Source organism: Primulina eburnea, chromosome 17 (genome assembly GCF_022965805.1).
Source record: "Primulina eburnea isolate SZY01 chromosome 17, ASM2296580v1, whole genome shotgun sequence".
NCBI lineage: Eukaryota > Viridiplantae > Streptophyta > Magnoliopsida > Lamiales > Gesneriaceae > Primulina > Primulina eburnea.
The window spans coordinates 28,433,431-28,455,282 of NC_133117.1; the positions used below are offsets into that span (position 1 = coordinate 28,433,431).

At 41.3% G+C, this 21,852-nt stretch overlaps 2 protein-coding genes across 2 annotated transcripts in view; both read left to right on the plus strand.

Moving 5' to 3' along the window:
- LOC140817719 (deoxyhypusine hydroxylase-A-like) overlaps window positions 1-21,852 on the plus strand; it is a 73,510-nt gene that overhangs the window by 16,429 nt on the left and 35,229 nt on the right. The window lies entirely within an intron of this gene.
- Window positions 1-21,852, plus strand: part of LOC140817720 (poly [ADP-ribose] polymerase 1-like) — a 35,273-nt gene that overhangs the window by 7,496 nt on the left and 5,925 nt on the right. The window contains exons 3-5 of the mRNA XM_073177463.1: window positions 12,072-12,121; window positions 12,205-12,388; window positions 13,065-13,155. Of these exons, the coding sequence (XP_073033564.1) occupies window positions 12,072-12,121; window positions 12,205-12,388; window positions 13,065-13,155 (325 nt within the window). The remainder of the gene's footprint in view (window positions 1-12,071; window positions 12,122-12,204; window positions 12,389-13,064; window positions 13,156-21,852) is intronic.

Consider the following 21,852-nt stretch of genomic DNA (forward strand, 5'->3'; position numbering starts at 1 on the left):
GCTCGGGGCTCCGTACCTCGACCATTCCAAAGCCCCGGGACCTGTTCCCTGGCTTAAAGTTCCGCACCTTGGCTCCTCATAAACCCAGAGCACTACATCCTGTTAAGTGTCCTTTCGTTCCAGGCATTCACATCACATATATCCATTTAAAGTGCGGAAGGCTAATACCCGTTCACATGATTTGGTATCTTAGTTAGTTCTCAACACTTGGAAAATTGTTAGATTTGTTAGAACGAGAATGTCCTGATCATATAAGGAACGAGTACTGAATTTTTGTAAATATTGCGAAGAAGGATAAAAGGAAAGAAAATATTCCATTACTACAAAGCCCGAAGGCAGGGAGTGAACTTAAAAATGAAAAGAGGACAAGCCTATTCTATATCAGCAGAGGGCTGTTTTCTGGCTCTTTCGCCTCCTCTGTCGGCTTCTCTATTTGCCCTGCTTCTCCCTCTCCAGGTTTTTCTTCTTCCTCCCCCTCTACGGACTCCTCCTGTTTCTCCTCCTCTACCGGTTCCTCTCCGTCCTCCTCTTCGGATGTACCCTCGTTGCCTCCCACCCCGGCTCCTGCAAGAGATGCAATGGCTAGCCCGAAGTCTGGAAAGTTGGCTCTATCCTTGGGGATAAGCTCGGCTTCCTGGAATTGTTGAAGGCATCTTTTGAAGCCAGTCTTAAAGAAAGGATAAGCTCGATCCTCAACGGCCACCTTGAATTCTGAGGATTCCAGGAAGGAAGTCCGCAGTTGCTCTTTTTGACGCTCAGACTCGGCTAGAGCCTTCTCGGCTCTTTCAGCCCGGGACATTTGTTCTTCTATGGCATCTATCAGGGAGGCGTTCTTGCGATCAAGAATCGATTGATGCCTTTGAAGAGTTTCCTCCCTGATGTGACTTTCATTTAATTCCTCCCTGACTTTGGCCAGCTCCGCCTGAGCAGACTCCACAGAGCCTTGAAGGGTTGCCACTGTCTCCGAATGGAATCCCTTCAATTGAGCAAGCTCCGCTTGAATAAGCTCGTTCGTCTCTTGGAAGACCCGGAGTTGGGGAGCCTGGTGGTTGGCTAAGGAGGACACCTCTTCATAGGCTGACATTAACATATGTGCACCCTATTTTTCAGAGAGAAGGCAGGGTTGGCAAGGTCATATAAAAAAAAAATGGGAGAGAAGATAGGGGAAGAAAGAAGCTTACAGCCAGAAGTTTGTTCAAGCCACCCAGGCATCGAGGGGTTGGCGGCATGCTCTTCAGGAAGGCCTGGTCAGTAGGAAGGAGCATTCGCTTGAGGAAGTCTGCCCCAACCCGGGAGGCTCCCTCGGTGGAGAAGACAGACCCGCTGGGCTGCGAAGGGAGGAAGGGCCCCTGGAAAAATTCTGGGAGAGGCCCCTGGAAGGATTCTGGGAGAGGCCCTTGGAGAGGTTCCTGTGAAGGTTCTTGGAGGGGTGCCTGGTCATCGCGCATAAGGGGAGGCGTGTCTGACTGAATCGCTTGAAAGGAAGCCTGGCCTCCCGCTTGATCATCCTCGCTGAGAGTCACCACCGGGATGGTCGTAACTCTTCTTGGCCTTTGGCTAAGGGGGAGGAGGTCCTCATCATCTTCTCTGGATTCAGGCGCCGTTCTCTTAAGTTCAAATTGCACCCGGGCCGTCTCCTTCGCCCGGGCAGCCACATCCTCCGCTCTCTTTTCGGCAGCGGCCTTTCGGGCTGCCCTTTTCTTCTCCTTGGCCGCCTTCTCGGCTGCCCATCTTTTGGCAAAAGCCTCTTCCATTAAATCTGCATAAGGAGCAGGCAAGGGTAAAATCCAAATGCAAATACAAAGTCAGGGAGCAATCGCACAACATGTAAAGGAAAGTTACCAGGTTGATGGCCCGAGCCTAGCAACTTCATCAATCACTTGGTCAATCGGGTCCTCAACCCGGGCACTTAAATGATAAGCAACCAGTTGTTCTTGGGCAATAAGGACGGAGGAAGAAAACTTTCTACCCTCTACCAGGGCGAGGCTTCGGATGTAAAATTCTTCAGATTTGTACGCCTGAGGAAGTTCTGGCTGTTGAGGAAGAGAAGGGAGGAACTCGGTTGAACAATCAAGAGAACCCGGGAGACGAATGAAAAAATATCTTCCTTTCCACCCCTTTTGAGAGGAAGGGATGTCATCAAGAAAGCGGGCATTAAGCCGAGCAGAAAGAGAAAAGGCATTATCTCCTAATCTACAAATAAAGAAATAATGCAGAACTTTGAAATTTATTACCAGATCATGCGTACGGAAGAGAACAAAAACCGAAGCCATGATCCGGAAAGAGTTGGGATGAAATTGATTGATAGGTACACCAAAAAATTTGGCAACCTCGACGTAGAACGGAGCAATGGGAAATCGAAGACCGTTGCGGAGTTGGTCTCGAAAAAAGATAATATAACCCGAGGGGGGTTGATTCGCCCGGTCAGAAGGTCCGGGTATAAGAATAGGATAAGAAGAAGGAATGACCCCTAGGGTTCGAAGTTCTTTTTCTGCTCCAGGTCGCAGGGAGCTTTTCAGAGAAGAGAACCATGGAATCTCGGGGGCCTCGGTTAAAGGGTGGTCGGAAGCCCGGGCTTTACCCTTACCCTTATCCTTTTTTGGGATCCGGGATATGCCCGAAGAAGAAGGTTTAGAAGGTCTCGAGGAAGATTGGGGTTTTAAGATTATAGGTTTTTGGACAGTCTGGGTAGAAGGGCGACGAGAAGTAGGAGAAGGAGACGAATCAGAACGAAGGGCTGCGGATTCATACCCTGACGAACCTCGAGCATTGGCCCCGGAAGTAGAAGAAGTAGAATTAGACATAAGGGAAAGAAAAAACTTACAAATGCGGTGGAAGATCGTCGGAGTAAGGAAACTTTGAATGCCGGAACTGCGAGAAGAGAATTTGCAAGGGCTTCGCCGAGAATGCTGATTTGAAAGTGATTTTTGGGAAAACCTAGGGTCGCTATATATAGGAGATGGGGAATGATCGGAACCGTCGATTGAGTGAACGCGTGTGCGGTTTCGATGCGCCTCGAAAGTTGCGACGGGCAGAACGAAAAGACAGTTACACAGATCGAGATGTCATGATGTTTTATCTCCTCGGAATACGAAACATTACTAGCCGTCGGGATAGATGAACACGTGTCGTTGTAGTAACGTGTGGATAGGCCGGGAGGTTTAGGAGAACTCGGCAAGTTCGTTTCATAGCTCGGGAACCTAGAGACCCAAGACGGAGATTTCTAAGTCCGAATAATCCGAGACCCCGGCATCTTGTTATAGTCAAAAGGTTCGATAGCCCGGGATTATATTTTAAGTTCGGGGGGATCAGGTTATTGCAAATAACTGTAAGTCTATTGATTCGGTCCGCATAAATTCGCACAAGATTTATTTGCAGAAGAGTAAAGCGATAGAAGTCGATAAAATTTCCATTACATAAAATAGCGGCGAAAAGTTATGGGATCCATTATGTTAGATACAGAATCCTGCCACTCCGTTATCCAATTAGTTAATTCGTGAATGCGGAGGTCAATGAAGAATTCATTCTTCATTATCTTGTCCAGGGCATGCCACTCTTTCCACAGCATCATGTGCAGCAGAACTTCATCGTCAACTAGATCGGTCACCCGGTCTACTACAAATTCTCGGATATACTTCCTCGCTCTGGCTCTTTGCGCTCGAGTAGTGGCCAAGCGATTGCGATATGTATAATCCAAGTCATGAACCTTGTCCCGCACGGCCATGACCTTCGCCCATATATGTTCCTCGATTTCCCTCTTCAGTTCCTCCACATGAGGATGCATCTCCGGGGTCACTAGGACATGTGTACTGCTGCAGGCACTGGAACCGCTTGAATTCGACATTTTGAATTGAGAGTCACTTTACATCTATCCCCCCTTATTTATAGGTGAACGTTTTTAAATGTGGAGGAAATACAAGGGTCCCAGCCAGCGGAATCGTCCCCTCTATGGGTCAAAGGAAAAAGTTAATCGAAGCCATCGAATCTAAACACGTGGGCGGTCAGGATATTCCTTGAAAATTGTGCTAAGAAGGTGAAGGGGCATTGACGGTTACCAAGGCGCCCGACTGATACATCTGGGAATACGGAACGTTCTCATTCGGTGAGAGTTTTAATGATGAGCTGTATATCATCCGGATACCACGTGAATAGTCCGGGAGGTTTGAGGCCCCGGCATATCATTCTAAGTCCGGGAGGTTTGAGGCCCCGGCATATTATTCTAAGTCCGGGAGGTTTAAGGCCTCGACATTTTATCTTAAGATCGGGAGATTCGAGGTCCCAGCATATTGTTGTAAACCCGAGAAATGCGGAGCTCGGGCGCCCTTTTTGTTTTATTAGTACGAAATCCTCACGTCTCCGTTCGTTACTTATTAGTAGTTAATCTTGTCAGTCGAGTTAGACAGTCCGTGAGATATGCATCAGATAAAATAGTAAAAGACAGTAAACTCGGATGATAATTTTATTTAACGAAATTACTTCGAATTACATCGAAATATGCCTCCTCTACGAAGGCTTTCCACAGGAACATCCAACGTCTCACTTCTCGTGTAGCCCTTCCTTCATAGCCCTTGGCGTCAGTGATATCGTTGAGAGTGTTCCTCTCTTTTCGAAGCATCAGTTCGTACATGCGGTCCTCTTCAAAAGGATCCCCCAACTCGGAAATATTTAGATACTCCCGATACTTCTCCAATTTCGCTAGAAGCCGAGGAGTATTAGCCTCACCGCAGTAGTAGAGAAGCTGTAACTCCTGCAGTGCCTCCCAGAAGGCGAGAATTTTGTGAAAGACCTCCTCCTCTATTTCCGTCTTATGCCTCTCTGAGGATGCATTCATGAACTCTTCTGCCAGATCAGGGACGCTGGGATTGCTAGCACCTGCCATTGTATCTTCCTAACAACACTTTGCTGGTATGATGACGGATCGGTAAGGCCCTATTTATAATAAGAACAAATTAATGATGACCGCTGATCTTCAAGATGCCTGAACGGTTGAGATAAGTTTTGGAAATTGTGCCGGGAGGGGGAAAGACGTGCACAGTTGTCGAGGTGTCAGACTTATCCATTTCTCGAGATGTGGAGCGTTTTCTAGTAGGAATTAATTGTGGGTGCATCTCATTATAACGAATGCAACATCCAGAGGGGCTGGATAACAATTCATTAGGGTCCGGGAGACAAATCATCCAGGCGTGACATCTCTTCTACGGGATATTTAAAGGCTCCGATGCTATTATACACCGTGAATTATTTCACACCAATCGGGACAGCGAGTGAGACTCTAGCCCGATTATTTTAGGGATGGGTGGTGATACCCCTATAAGGGCTCGGGTCCTGGAGGACCCGGGAAATGTCATTGAGTAGCCCCTATAGAAACCGGGAGGACGATTGTTACCCACGCGACTGGGCGCTTCATGCATGACCGGGTATTTACTTACCTCCCGAGCAACTAGGGACCGGGCTTTCATGCTGAAGCCGAGGGCTCAATACTCGAGTAACTTACTTAGAGAATCTTACAGATTGTAAGGCAGAATGCGACTAGGCGGGAAGTCAACGTCTTCCGCCTGAACGTATCCCCGAAAATATGGAGAAGAAAGGAACTGGACATGCAGTCAACGTCCCTTATTCTTGGAGTACCCACGAAGCTATCGGATAGAAAGGGACCCGACAGGCCGTCAACGTCCGAGGGTACAGGTAGTAGGTGAGCACGCGCATCAAGGTAACCCTAGCTTCTCTTCAAATAGCAGGTATCGTTGACATTCTACAGGTCTAAAATTTCTTCACTCTCAAGCATCCATACATATTGCTTTAAGTTCCCTCTCGACAACCCTGCTGACTTAAGCATCGGAGTGGTCACGCCGGACACCCTTCCGGCGCCCATTCACGAGTTCCTTTCATTGTTTGCAGGTCACGATCGAAGCCATCTACCTTGCTCATTTTCCTAAACAACACTATAAATTCTTGATTTGACCCGGTGGAGCACCCGACCCTGCTCATCCATTTTACCCGGATCACATCACCATCAAAATTATTTGATATTGAGTAATTGTCATGAACAATTGGTACATGATTAGTGATAGATTAGGTATGTTGTGCGATCATAGCATATTTAATCTAAATAAATCGACGAAACCAAATTTATCAATTGCAGCTATCTCGGTTGTTAAATTTTAGGATTAACTGTTTCACAAAACGAAAATGCTATATTTAATTAATATGGAACGCTATCATGCCCAGTTAGTTATTGATAAGTTTTAACAGGATGCTGAGTTTGGTCAATTAAATTAAAAAGACACTAGGTTTTTAACGGTTATCCTTATAATTTTAAAGTTAATTATTTGTAACTGCATGAATAAATAATATGTTAGGCGATGAACAGTGATACAATTGAATAGTGAAAAGTACCCCTTGAATCAGAACTCGGTAAGATTGAATTTTCTCATTCGTCAATCATTCATCTCTGTTATTTAATTCTCGTTTAGATTTATAATTTTTTATTTCTTATTAATTTTAGTTTTAAATTTTTATTTTGTTCTTAACAAAATCCCTTTTTAATTGTCTTTTCTCGAAATACTAAATCTTCTATTCCTTGTAGATTCGACCGTATTCCCCGTTACACTAATTTAATTTATATAATAGAAATTTAAGTTTAGTGGTTCAACAACAGCATACTATTGTGTAACAAAAAAATGGTCCAACCCGTGTGGGGTGCCGGACGCTGTCATTAATCTTTTAATTTTTTATATTCGGACAATACCATTATCAATCACATTTTAAAGTTATTATTATTTCAAATTTTATATTAAATCGAAAAAATATGGAACTCGGTTTTTGTTTTAGAAATAATGGCATCTTCAATAATAATGGTACGAGGTAGTTTTAGCTATTAATGAATTATAGATTTCTTGTAAAATTGTTTTACACATTTATATTTGTGAGACAAATCAACTCGATTTTTATCTATGATGAAAAGCATAATTTTTTAAACTTTTCACTTAGTTCAATATTCTAACCATTACTACATTGTCACAATCAATTTAAACAAAAGAGGTACAAATGTTTTACTGAAAAGACTGGAATTGCTTGTTCGTTGCAGGGCAATAAAAGAAAAGGCTTTTTCAATGTGCCCGAAGGAAGTTCCGATGATATTGTGGAAAAAAAATCATGATTATCTATGTGAGATATAAATTTGATCTTAATTTAGGAAAATTCCATATGTAAATTGTGGTTCACATTGGAATTGAAATTACAAAATTATTCATGTTTTTTATTTGATTTTTTAAAAAAAACATTTATGATATTTTTTTGTAATTTCAAATATAATGTGCAACTAATGTATACCCGTATGTTGTTGTCTTGATTATTATTTAAGAAAAGAACAAACGAATGGTGGTATACTTAAAAGGGTAATTTTTCTATTTTAGTAATGGTTTGTTGTGTCGTGTAACAAAAAGTGTTCCAACCTATGTCGGGCCGGACGGATCATTACTCTTCATTTTTTATATTTGGACAATATAATTATCTTATCACATTTCAAAATTATTATTATTTCAAATTTTGGATTAAATCAAAAAAATAAGAAACTTGATTTTTTTTATTTAGAAATAATGGCATCGAGTAGTTGTAGCTATTAGTGAATGATAGGTTACTTGTGAGATAGTTTTACACATTTATTTTTGTGAGAAGAGTTAACTCGATTTTTATTTACAATGAAATAAATAATTTTGACATAAAACATAACTTTTTACACTTACAATTATTTCAATGTTCTAGCCATTATCCCATTATCAAAATCCTATTCAACAAAATGGTTACTAAAGTCGTACTGAAATTACGTGTTCATTGCTGGGCAATAAAAGAAAACGCTTTTACAATGTGCTCGAAAGGAATTTCCGATTATATTTTTTAAAAAAAATCACGATTATCAATGTGAGATATAAAATTTGATCTTAATTTAGAAAAATTCGACATGTAAATTGAGTTTTACACATTGCATTTGATGAAATTACAAAATTATTCATTTTTTTATTTTAATTTTTTTAAAAAAAACATTTAAGAGAATTTTGTAATTTCAAATATAATGTGTAAACTAATGTATAATCTTATGTAGTTGTCTTAATTATTATTTCCGAAAAGAACAAATTAAAGGTGGTGAACTTAAAAGGAGAATGTTTCTATTTCAGTACAAGTTTGTTGTGTTGTGTAAATAAAAAGTGGTCCAACCCATGTGAGAGGGCGGAAGCTATCATTACTCTTTTAATTTTTATATTCGGACAATTTCATTATCCATCACCACATTTTATATTTATTATTGTTTCGAATTTTGGATTAAATCGAAAAAATATGAAACTTAATTTTTGATATAGAAATAATGAAATTTTCAATAACAATGGCATGGGGGTAGTTGTTGCTATTAATAAATGATAGATTTCTTGTAAGATTGTTTTACACTTTTATATTTGTGAGATGAGTCAACTCTATTTTTATCTACAACAAAAAATAATAATTTTGACATAAAACATAATTTTTTAAACTTTCACTTACTTTAATGTTCTAGCCATTACTCCATTGTCACAATCAAGTTCAACAAAATAGGTACTAAATTTGTACTGAAACTGTGGGGACCCGGACGCTAATCATTTTCTTAATCGTCATTGGGACTAATTATAAATTCAGATAAACAGGGTCTAAAAATTTTCTTTTTAAAATGTAATTGCGGAAGGTAATGGAATCAATCTATTATACAAACCAGTATAATAAATACAAATCTTGTACCTCATACATCTAGTTTAAAACTAAGGTTAAACTATTATGATCTAGTAATGAAACCTATCTACATCCAAGTCCGAAATCACCACTCTAATCTTGATCTCTCATCTTCTTCTGGACCCCGATCCTGCCCCACCTGTTGTCATGCACACATACAAAACAAGACAACAGCCGGATAACTCCGATGAGATATAAATATCCCAGTGTAAACAATGTATACATGCAATCATATAAAACATATATAAACGCATGAATTATATCTTGTCACATGTAGCATAATCAACAACATGTATCAATACCAGTCTGTAAATAAAACATGAATCGTAATCTACGAAACATAAATTAATACGGATCTGGAAATCAAACTTTAGTCTCAATATCTAAGACTTGACTCATCTCTCATTCTAATCTAGGGATCCCGATCTAATTTAGACTTTGGTATGCTGTATCGAGTGTCTACATTAAACGTTGATCTACATTTAAGCGCATCGATACACCGTAAGTCTAGAGTCTTATCGATTTTGAGAAAGACTCGGCGGTTCTGCCCTAGCTAGGCTGTTCTGCCCTAGACTCAATCTCTGGCTCTGCTATCAATCAATAGACTTAAAACATATCAATCTGATATATTGCAAATATCAATGCAATAACATAAAGTATGTGATTTTGGGAAACTCAAGTCAAACCTAACTCGAGTTGTGCAATCCCGAATCCACATTTATTTATACCTTTATCTTCTCGTTCTGACGAAGACGAGGTCTTGTATTCCAATCTGTCCATACCCAGTCTGGTAATGACAATAACATAAATACAACATCAGTATATATCTCAGTTCAGAATCTGTTCTGATCAATACTCAAATCAAACACAATCTTATTGATATCAATGACATAACAATACAATCTCAATCAATACTGAATCTGATCAAATATCAATCAGTTGATGTTTCAACGGCATAACAACACAGTCTCGGTAACCCCGTCAATCTCAACATCACTGATATAATACCAGAACTCATAATCAATACCGATATAACTCATAATTTCAACGATAATACAAATCTGATATCGAATCTCATTTAAATCGATTCCGAAAATCATAACAATTACAGAAACAGTCTGTTCTTTAATCTGACTTCAATTATACGATGTCTACTATATCAGAAACATCATATATGATTCTTATTCAATTCTGAAAATATCATAATTTCAAATCTTGTCTAAACGTAACAAAACTTACGTCCAGTTGTAGCCTGCGTTGTCAGGAACTCAGTACTGTAATCAGATTCAAAAGCAGACGGACGGATTTCTCACAAAAGACGTAAGGATTTTCTATAACCTTCCTCGGCCCTTTTCTCGATTTCTTCTCTTTTCTTTCTGATAGAAGAATTGCTTATCATATATATATATATATATATATATATATATATATATATATACTATACACGTTGCACGAGAGAAACCAAATGTCGATTTTCCATGATGCATGCCGCGCGCATATGCGCGCACAAAGCCGCGCATATGCGCCGGTAGTTCGGCCCGGCTACCTGCTGCGCAAATCTTCTCGCGCATATGCGCGACGTTGCTCGCGCATATGCGCGAGATGTTCGGCCTCGCACCTCATCTCATTCGCGCATGTGCGCGCTTCCAGCCGCGCATATGCGCGCAAGTTTCTGGACACTCCGCGCATGTGCGCGCATTGACACCGTGCATGTGCGCGGGGACCCTTCTTGCACCTCTTTTAATTTTTCTTGCGGCATTCCCGGTCTGATTCGTTCTGTCTATAATCATCTCGATTAATCTATAAATCATTTCAGGTTAATCTCAGATTACGGTAATAAAATCTCGGGCCTTACAGAAACGCTGTTTTCATTTTTTATATTCGGAAAATACCTTTATTTATCACATTTTAAAGTTATTATTATTTCAAATTTTGGATTAAATCGAAAAATAAAAAATTGAATTTTTTATTTAGAAATAATGGCATTTTCAATAATAATGGCATCCGATGGTTGTAGCTATTAATGAAGGATATGTTTCTCGTGAATATATTTATATTTGTGAAACGGGTCCATTCGATTTTTATTTACAGTGAAAGTAATAATTTTAGCATAAAAAATAATATTTTTTCACGTTTCGAGTCGGATCAAATATATGTATCACAAAATTGATTCGTAAAAAAAAAAATTTAACATGATCTCCATCTCAATCCTATTAAGACATTAAAGCAGTATGCATATTTTAGTTAATCGGAAACAGATAACCATCATATGATGTTATGTTGTTATCTTCTGAGTTAATGCAAGCATACATTTTCAGATGAAGAAAAGTAATTCTTTTCACTATCATTTCTTATTTTTCCGTCCTGTAAATTGTCATTGTTTATATATATTGAAGGGAGGGCCTGGCCTATTTTGGGATCTCTGAAAGAAACAGCAAGAAGGAAAATTAAGTAACAAGGAAGAGAAAAGATGCAGACTTCTGCGATTGAGGAAAATGGAAACAAATTTAATTTCTAAATTGCTTTTAGTATTTTGGAAGATGAAAAAACCTCATTGAATTATAATGCCTTTTATTATTTTCCAATCTGGTAACTGATAATAACTCAAAATCAAGCTTTTTTAAGAGTGGATATGGAAATAAATTTTTCCACAGATTGCTGCAAACTGTGGACCACCCACCAGGAATAAAAACTCGAGAGCCCCAAAAGTTTATTTTTCTTGATATATAAGTGATTTTTGATATGATAAATCATTTTCTTGCTGTTTAAACTTTAAATTTGTTTATATTCAAATATATCGAATTTGTAAAACCATTCGCAATAAATTAAAATTCTCAAATATAAATCGGAAGCAATGCGTTGCTTTCAAGTCCTCCCATAAGGAAACTTTATGTTAACCGACGTATTGATGTCAATATATACTATTCTTAGTCTTTTAGTAATTAACTCAGTTTTAGTAATTTTTTTTGTTCATATATCTAAAAATGATTTTTTTTTGGCTTTCTAAGTACAGTGATGTCATTTTTTTGTTTCCTGGTTCGTTTCTCCTTTAGTTCCTGACATTTGTACCATCGAGTCATTTTTGGGGTGCATTCTTGTCGTTTGCATAATTTAAACATTGTTTGCCCTCTGGGGTTTCTAGGTTCTTAGTGTTTCCTGTGTGGAACTTGTGTAACACGAGATTTTTTTGATATCTTGGGTTTTTGGAACCAACCATTACGTTTTTTAACTCCTTCGCTTGATATTCAAATGGTTCTTAATTAAGCAACTAGCTTGTTTGATGCCACCTCACTTGTGTTTGTTTTTGGAGCCAGATGTGGAACCATGCTCATTGCATCATGAAGAAAAAAAAACAGATAAAATCGTAAGTGCTATCATATACAGGATTTTATTCAACCTTTGATGGACTAATGGTAAATTCTTTTACATTTCTTATATTCACATCAGGGTTGATGATGTCGAAGGCTTAGAATTGCTTCGGTGGGAAGATCAACAGACAATTAGAAAATACGTAGATGGTGTCGGTCAGACAGATTCCGTTGCTTCTCCTGCCCTCCATTGTGGCATAGAAGTTTCACCAACATCCCGTGCTACTTGTCGATACTGCAATCAAAAGATTACAAAGGGAGAGGTTAAGTATTTGTGACTTTCCCTGTTAAACAATAACGAGATTGATGTTTGATTTAGCCAATCTTCTATATATGTGCATTACTCATCATCCTTTTTACTTGCATTCTTCCTAATTATAAGGTAAGATAGTTTTAAAACCTGTTACTCCTGCTGGACCATATGATGGTGCACAATTTCTTAATGAAACAGATGAGTTGGGAATGTCGAGTGGCCTTTCAGTCAGTTACATCTGTAGCACAAACTTATTTAAGGGTTATTGTCAAGAACCTAATCATGGCATCTCTGTTCGTCACTATTTACTACACTAGTTACAGATATATAGTTATTCGGAAATAATTCATTATTTTCATGTCTATTCATGTTTTTTTTTTTTTGCAAGCAATTATTACAATCATGGCTTTGCATGCTCTGATGTCTCACTGTAAAGTCTTTACCTGATGCTATTCTGATTTCCCCAATTTCCAATTGAACTGAAGAGGGGTTCTTCTCGAACTGTCGTTACCATTGTTCCTTTCGCAAATTTAGATTTTGTAAATTTGCTTCATGACCAGTATACAGATGCCATCAGGTCCGTGGAAGCCTTGTTAAAGATCAACTAAACCTGAAGGTGAAAGTGCTAGAGCCTTGGCATGGCACCATGCGAAGTGTTACATGGAAATGTCACCGACTTCCCCCAGGTAGAAAAATTTTCTGGATGGGAAAGTCTTTCAGCCACTGATCGTGCGACAGTTACTTCTCTTGTTACAAATAATGCCTCAGCTTTAGAAGGTCCAACTTTCAAATTTTCAGGATAAATCATTAGATTTCTTGGGGATTTTTTTGGATACTGTCATGATGACTGATAAGCACGAATTATATAGCATTTTAGGGATCTTATTTTGTCGTATTCGTGCTTATCTGGCATTTTTTATTCCGAGTTTTGCGCTTATTTCGTTTCATTATGGCTATTTGCAGGTTTGACCCAAAGAGGGTGAAAACCAAAGAAATGAAAGAAAAGTCAAGCCTCGCAACGCCAAATCAGAAATACCAGGAAAAATAGGAGAAAACACAAGTTTTGGAGCACGGACCCAGACACGGACCCCGGAGACAGGTCCGTGCCATTCATTTGCCAAGACACAATTTACAGAGCCTCGACGGACCCTCGACGGACCCCTACACGGGGTCCGTGTCCCTCACCATCCGAGAATCGAAATTACAGTGTGTGGACGGACCTCCAGACGGACCCCTGCACGGGGTCCGTGTCAGCCATCCTCGAGAAGAAAAAAATCCAGTACCTACACGGACCCCTCTCCGGATGCAGGCACGGGGTCCGTGTGCGCAATATCAGATCGAGATTTTGGCGAAGATTTGCTCGTAATCTGGAAAGGAATAAAACCAAAAAAAAAGAACAAAACAATCGTGGAGAAAATCAGGAAGCAGCCGACTTTGAGAGAAAAAAAAAGGCGCAAGCTTGAAACTTTTGAAGACGGCGACGACTGGGAAAAACGAGAGGACAAGACAGCGCAATTTACACGCAAGATCCGCGCACCGTCATTGAGATTTCTCTTCTCTTTTATTTTCGTATTTTTTTAGACATGAATTCAAACATTAAATTTGATTTTAGTTTGAATTTATGGAGTAGTTATTCTTGTGATCGGGACCACGATAGGGACAAACGACTGATTTTGTTTATTCGTTGGATCGTTTAATTCATAATTATTTCATGTTATTGATTAATATTTGCGTAATTTCCGTGCTTTTGATTTGGCCAATTAATTGCATGTTTGTTGTTCGATCTTGACTCGAAAGGGAATAGATTGGAATTAGCTTCAAAAAGATTAATCAACACACGGTTAAACCGACTAGAAATAGTATTCGGTTTCAGTGTGCGATTTTAGGCGACAGCTGTAATTCTATCGTTGATGCATGCGTTTTTGTTTAATTAAATTCAATTAGAAATAATTGGACTGTTAAATGAAAATAGGATTATAAATTCTAGAAATAGATTTATAATTAAATTAGGGAATTACATCGTGACTTCGAATAATTGTTAGTCGAATAATTCCAGTGTTTGAATTTACTCAGAGTTTGTTACCGTTGTGTGTTCCCGGTCATTCTATTTAAATTTGAAAATCCCACGTTCCAAGCTTCTCTGATATTTAATTTAGTTATTACATTAGAATAAATTCGTTTAAAAAATTCACTTAGTCGAAATAATAATCAATCGCTCGTTCTTGTTTGCCTAGATTAAATAAAATAATCGAATCTTAGTAATTAAATAATAGTCTCTGTGGGATCGATACTTGGACTGTTCGTCCATTTACTATAACTTGACCTAGTCCGCTTGCTAGAATTATTCCCAACCGAAATCGTCGGTCAAGTTTTTGGCGCCGTTGCCGGGGACTATTTATTTGATATTAGGATAAATTATTCGTTTGAGACTAGGCTTTTACTCTTAGTTTAAAATTTTTCATTCTCTCTTTAGCATTTTAATTACCTTTGTTTATTCCACTTATTCTCTCTTGGAGCTTAAATGGTGCACTTAAATTTTTTGATTTCAGGGGTTAGCTCGTGTTATATGAGCCGTGCTCAAGACGTCAGGAATCTAGTGCCACTTGATCTTGAGATTGAAAGCACTCTCCGCAGTATCCGTAGAGCCCGAAGGAACAACAACTTGACTCTGGAATTTGAATCTGAAGCAGAATCTGAAATAGATCGTAAACCAGAAGTTGAGGAAATGGCCGGAGAAGAGGATAACCGTACATTGATGGAGCTTCATCGACCAGCATTCGAAGGTTATGGGTCTAGTATAATCCGCCCTACGATTCAGGCAAATTCATTCGAGCTGAAGCCAGGCATCATCCAGATGATCCAAATGCAAGTAAAGTTTGGTGGAGCACCATATGAAGACCCTTTGGAGATTTGTTTGACTGATTCATGTTCAGGAGAATTGGAGAATGAGGATATTAAGGAATACATGTTTTATCTGGAAGCAGGCAGACCGATTTCGAGAACGGTAAACTCTAGGATTGGGGAGCTTGGGCATGTCCCAAGACCTTTAAGGTCATCCATTGAAGAAGCCCCAATCTTAGAGATGAAACCTCTTCCTTCTCATTTGAAATATTTATTTTTGCTTGACAATGATAAACTGCCAGTAATTGTCTCATCTATTTTGACAGGTTTGGAGGAAGAAAAGCTGCTGCGAGTTCTGAGAGATAATATCAAAGCAATAGGTTGGAGCATTGCAGACATCAAGGGGATCAGTTCATCCATGTGCATGCACAAAATTCTGATGGAGGCTGACCACAAGACTTCTACCCAACCTCAAAGACGACTGAACCCAGCTATGCAAGAGGTGGTAAAGAAAGAGGTGATTAAGCTACTGGACGCAGGTATTATTTACCCGATTTCTGATAGTAGGTGGGTTAGTCCAGTGCAAGTAGTTCCGAAAAAGGGTGGGATCACTGTTGTCAAGAATGAAAATAATGAATTAATCCCTACTAGAACTGTTACAGGGTGGCGTGTTTGCGTTGATTATAGAAAACTTAATGACGCCACCCGTAAAGACCACTTCCCCCTCCCTTTTATTGATCAAATGTTGGAAAGGTTAGCTGGACATCCTTTTTACTGTTTCCTGGATGGTTATTCAGGTTATATGCAAATTCCTATTAACCCTGAAGATCAGGAGAAAACCACTTTTACTTGTCCTTATGGGACATTTGCATATAAAAGAATGTCATTCGGTCTATGTAATGCACCAGCAACCTTCCAACGATGCATGATGGCAATTTTCCATGATATGATTGAGGATTTCATTGAAATATTTATGGACGATTTTTCTGTATTTGGCTCTTCATTCGATACTTGTTTGATTAATTTGTCTAAAGTTTTGGAGAGATGTGAGGAGGCAAATTTGGTGCTGAACTGGGAAAAATGCCACTTTATGGTGAGAGAGGGGATAGTGTTGGGGCACAAAATTTCTGAAAATGGGATTGAGGTCGATAAGGCTAAGATTGAAGTGATAGAGAAACTCCCTGCCCCAACAAACATCCGAGGAGTGCGTAGTTTTTTAGGACATGCAGGGTTTTATAGACGGTTTATCAAAGACTTTTCCTGCATTTCTAAGCCACTGACCAATTTACTGATAAAAGATGTGAAATTTAATTTTTCTGCTGAGTGTGTGCAGGTATTTCAGATCCTGAAGGAGAAGTTGATCACCGCACCTGTGATGATAGCACCCGATTGGGGGTCGCCATTTGAGGTGATGTGTGACGCAAGCGACACCGCTCTAGGGGCAGTGTTGGGCCAAAAGAGGGATAAATGTATTCATGTCATCTACTATGCTAGTATGACACTTTCCGCTGCCCAACTGAACTATGCCACTACAGAGAAGGAGCTTCTTGCCGTGGTTTTTGCTCTTGATAAGTTTAGATCGTATCTGATAGGGAGCAAAGTTGTCGTGCATACTGATCATTCAGCCTTAAAATATTTGATGGCTAAAAAGGACGCAAAGCCAAGACTAATTCGTTGGGTTCTTCTGTTGCAGGAATTTGACTTGAAGATCATCGATAGGAAGGGGACAGAGAACCAAGTTGCAGACCATCTCTCGCGATTGGAGAATCCAAGTACATGTAATGAAATTATTCGCGATGATTTCCCAGACGAGCAACTGTTTGCGATCAACAGTCTACCATGGTATGCCGATTTTGTTAATTATCTATCAAGTAAGTTCATTCCTCCCCATTTTACATACCAGCAAAAGAAGAAATTTTTCTCTGATTTGAAATATTATTTGTGGGAGGACCCTTATTTGTTTAGAATATGTGCAGACGGTATAATTCGTAGATGTATCCCCCAAGAAGAGGTAAGTGAAATTTTGTTTCATTGTCATGCTGGTCCGGCTGGGGGCCATTTTGGAGCAACTAGAGCTGCGTCCAAAGTCCTCCAGTCTTGTTTTTATTGGCCTACTTTGTTTAAGGATGCGCATGAGTATGTTACAAAATGTTCAAATTGTCAGCGCACAGGTAATATCTCTAGAAGACATGAAATGCCTCTTAATAATATTTTGGTATGTGAGATATTTGATGTTTGGGGTATAGATTTCATGGGGCCGTTCCCGGTATCTTTTGGGAACAAGTACATTTTGGTGGCTGTGGACTACGTGTCTAAATGGGTAGAGGCTACTGCATGCAAAACTAATGACTCTAGGGTTGTTGTTCAATTTCTTATGAAAAGTATTTTCTCACGTTTCGGCACACCTAGAGCCATTATTAGCGATGGAGGTACTCATTTTTGTAATCGTCAGTTTGACAGTCTGTTGGTTAAGTATGGGGTCCGACATAAGGTGGCAACACCTTATCACCCCCAAACTAGTGGCCAAGTCGAGGTTTCAAATAGAGAACTAAAACGCATTCTTGAGAAGACTGTCGGTGCTTCGAGGAAAGAATGGTCTAAAAAACTCGACGATGCACTTTGGGCGTACCGCACTGCTTTCAAAACCCCCATTGGCATGTCTCCTTTTAAATTGTTGTATGGGAAATCGTGTCAGCTACCTGTTGAACTTGAACATAAGGCTTACTGGACGACTAAATTTTTGAATTTTGATGCTAAAGCCACAGGTGATGATAGATTGCTGCAGTTGAATGAATTGGATGAGTTTCGGTTGGAGGCTTATGAGAATGCCAAGCTTTACAAAGAGAAAACCAAACGCTGGCATGATCAGAACATTGTCGGTCGAGAATTTGTGGTGGGACAACATGTACTATTATACAATTCTCGACTGAAGTTGATGCCAGGTAAGTTGCGTTCACGGTGGTCCGGCCTTACACCATCACGCAAGTTTTTCCATATGGGACAGTGGAGATCACTAGTGAGGCAACTTGAGCTTTCAAAGTGAATGGACATAGGCTGAAGGTCTATCATGGTGGTGCCATACCCGATGAGCCGACCACAGTGGATCTACAAGATCCAAACTAAATCAAGGGAGTACAGTCTGGCTATCGACTCTAAATTTAGCGCTTATTGGGAGGCAACCCAGTGTTTAATTTTATTTGTCTTTCATGCTTTAGTTTATTTTATTTGTTCTAATTCACTTTCCTTTTATTTTTCCCGCATTATTCGTAAGTTAATCTCAGTGAATGGTGGTGCAGGTAATTTCGCTACTGACGGTGGAATTTCTCAAGTGTGGGCGAGTCTATCAGGGCGATCGGTTTCAAAACCTCAAATGGACCAGGAAAGTTTCTGTACAATTCTTGCATCTTGTGTGCTTTATTGAGTGTCAATTTTTCTCTTTAGAGTTATAGAATTGTACATGCATGACATAACATTTGGGTTTGGGTCGTATATTTAAAAAAAAAAAAAAAAAAATGAAACAACTACTCCTCATCAGATCCTAGCTCCAAGTCCTCTAGCCCGTCAAGTGTGGATCGGTCGTAGGGTGGCGCAAAGATATCGGCGGTAGACGACTGTGTCTGCTGATAATGCTCGATACGAGCCAAACGGGTGCGGATGTCGTCCATGGTATCAAAGATGGCCGAGAAGACCGGACGGATACCTCTCGGTGCACGCTGTCGTGGGGGCGCATAATCCTGTGGGCCAGCGCGGGCGTCCAAAGCAGCTTCCTCCTCGACACGGGCTTCCTAGGCGCGCTCGTCAATGGTAGGGGCAGGCACTGGTGGGTCACGAGGGTGAGGAGTGATATGGCTACTCCTGGGGTTCCGATACCACGCACCCTGCCTAAAAATGAAATACATCCCCTGCATGGCCTGTGGTGAAAGCGTCTGTGAGGATGTGGGCAAGAATGAAGGCTCGCCAGTAAGATCAATGCCATGGGCCGCTAAAATCCGGGATATGATGATGGGATACGGGGCATAGGGCTTTTTATTCTTGGTGGGGTCAATGTGTGCGACTGTACGCATATGTGAAAGGATAATGGACGCCACCGGAATAGCAGGAATAGCCCCCAAGCCATTCAGCATCTTATCAATAATGTACAGGTCCATCAGACGGACCTCATTGTTTCCAGCCTTCCGCGGAATTATATTGGCACCAGTGAAATAACAGATCAGTCGATCAAGGAGCGGGAGGTGGGTCGGAAGAACACTGAGACGGGAGCCGGTGGGGTATGTGACGTACCGGAGACGGTGCCGCGCGTCAGGGATCCGGTACGTGCTGTCGGAGTGGAAGAAATCGATCTGGTTGAACACTACCCAAGGGCCATCATTGGGGACGCCCAAAATTAAGGCCAGATAATCACTAGAGATGTCGATGGGGACGCCCTTTACGTAAGTACGGATCGATGTCAACCCGGTCTTGTCTTTCTCTTCAAAATTGGCATAAAATTGCCACACCAGATCAGGGTAGTATGGCCCGGCTATGTCCAACAGGGGTCCCCACCCAAATTTATTAAACTCTGCCCGGAGTGGCACCTCGGCATCGATACGTGGGTGAATAGATCTCTCCACGATGACAAAATTCCCGTGAAGGGCCGAGTACCAGTCGAAGTTCGCCCGACTCGTAAATTTCGAAGCGTCAAAAGATAATCTGGCAGACCCAGACGAGGAGGAAGCAACGCTGCGTGCATGCTTGCCAGTCAACTTGCGAGGAGGCATTTCAATGTTAGCAAATAACCCCAGCAATTCAATATTAAAAATCCAATCTACCAATCCCAACACTTCACCAAAACAGCCACAACGATCCCAGTAACGATATGGCCTTAAAACGAGATCAAAGTGATAACTCAGCAATTCACAAACAAGCACAATTCACAATCGGCTACTCAAAACCCAAGCAATAAACGAACGGACTCGCAATATATTGATCTTTCGTAGTAGCACAAATCCCCAACACTGATAATCGGTAAATTGAGATAAGGGACAGCCACTCTTACCGGAAAACAGAAAATGATGACAGCCCGGTGGTGGTAGGTGGCCGGCGACGGGAGTGTCGGCGGTGTGGGAGCGGTGGTGCGTGTGGAGATGGAAGTGGGGTGGTGAGGTGCTCAAAAGGATGCTAGAGTGGGTGATGATGTGAGAGGTGGTGACGGGGGAGGCTCTATGCCGACGGTGGTGCAAGGGCAGCGACGGGCGTGGTGGTGTGAGAGGTGGTGACGGGAATCGAATTGGGGAATTAGGGATTTGAAGGAGGGTCTGCGCGATTTTATTCTGAGAAGTCGCGAAAATAAGGGACACGGACCTCGTGCTGGGGTCCGTGTAGAGGTCCGTATACCTACTGAGTTTCGAGTATTATGAAAGTGACAGACACGGACCCCGTGTAGGGGTCCGGAGCAGGGTCCGTGGACCTACTGTATTTCGGCTTTTTTGGAAGTGGAGAACACGGACCCCGTGTCAGGGTCAGGGATAAGATCCGTGCATACTCGGGAAATTGGCACTTTCGAAAGTTTAAACGCACGGACCCCGTGTAGGGGTCCGGGGCTCATTTGCCAAGACACAATTTACAGAGCCTCGACGGACCCCTACACGGGGTCCGTGTCCCTCACCATCCGAGAATCCAAATTACAGTGTGTGGACGGTCCTCCAGACGGACCCCTGCACGGGGTCCGTGTCAGCCATCCTCGAGAAGAAAAAAATCCAGTACCTACACGGACCCCTCTCCGGATGCAGGCACGGGGTCCGTGTGCGCAATATCCCGATCACAAGAAAAACTACTCCATAAATTCAAAACTAAAATCAAATTTAATGTTTGAATTCATGTCTAAAAAAATACGAAAATAAAAGAGAAGAGAAATCTCAATGACGGTGCGCAGATCTTGCGTGTAAATTGCGCTGTCTTGTAACAAAAAAAAAAAAGTTGATTGAAAATTCCGTTTCTTATAAAGTAGGTCCACGGACCCTGCCCCGGACCCCTACACGGGGTCCGTGCGTTTAAACCTTCGAAAGTGCCAATTTCCCGAGTATGCACGGATCTTATCCCGGACCCTGACACGGGGTCCGTGTTCTCCACTTCCAAAAAAGCCGAAATACAGTAGGTCCACGGACCCTGCTCCGGACCCCTACACGGGGTCCGTGTCTGTCACTTTCATAATACTCGAAACTCAGTAGGTATACGGACCTCTACACGGACCCCAGCATGGGGTCCGTGTCCCTTATTTTCGCGACTTCTCAGAATAAAATCGCGCAGACCCTCCTTCAAATCCCTAATTCCCCAATTCGATTCCCGTCACCACCTCTCACACCACCACGCCCGTCGCCGCCCTTGCACCACCGCCGGCATAGAGCCTCCCCCGTCACCACCTCTCACATCATCACCCACTCTAGCATCTTTTTGAGCATCTCACCACCCCACTTCCATCTCCACACGCACCACCGCTCCCACACCGCCGACACTCCCGTCGCCGGCCACCTACCACCACCGGGCTGTCATCATTTTCTGTTTTCCGGTAAGAGTGGCTGTCCCTTATCTCAATTTACCGATTATCAGTGTTGGGGATTTGTGCTACTACGAAAGATCAATATATTGCGAGTCCGT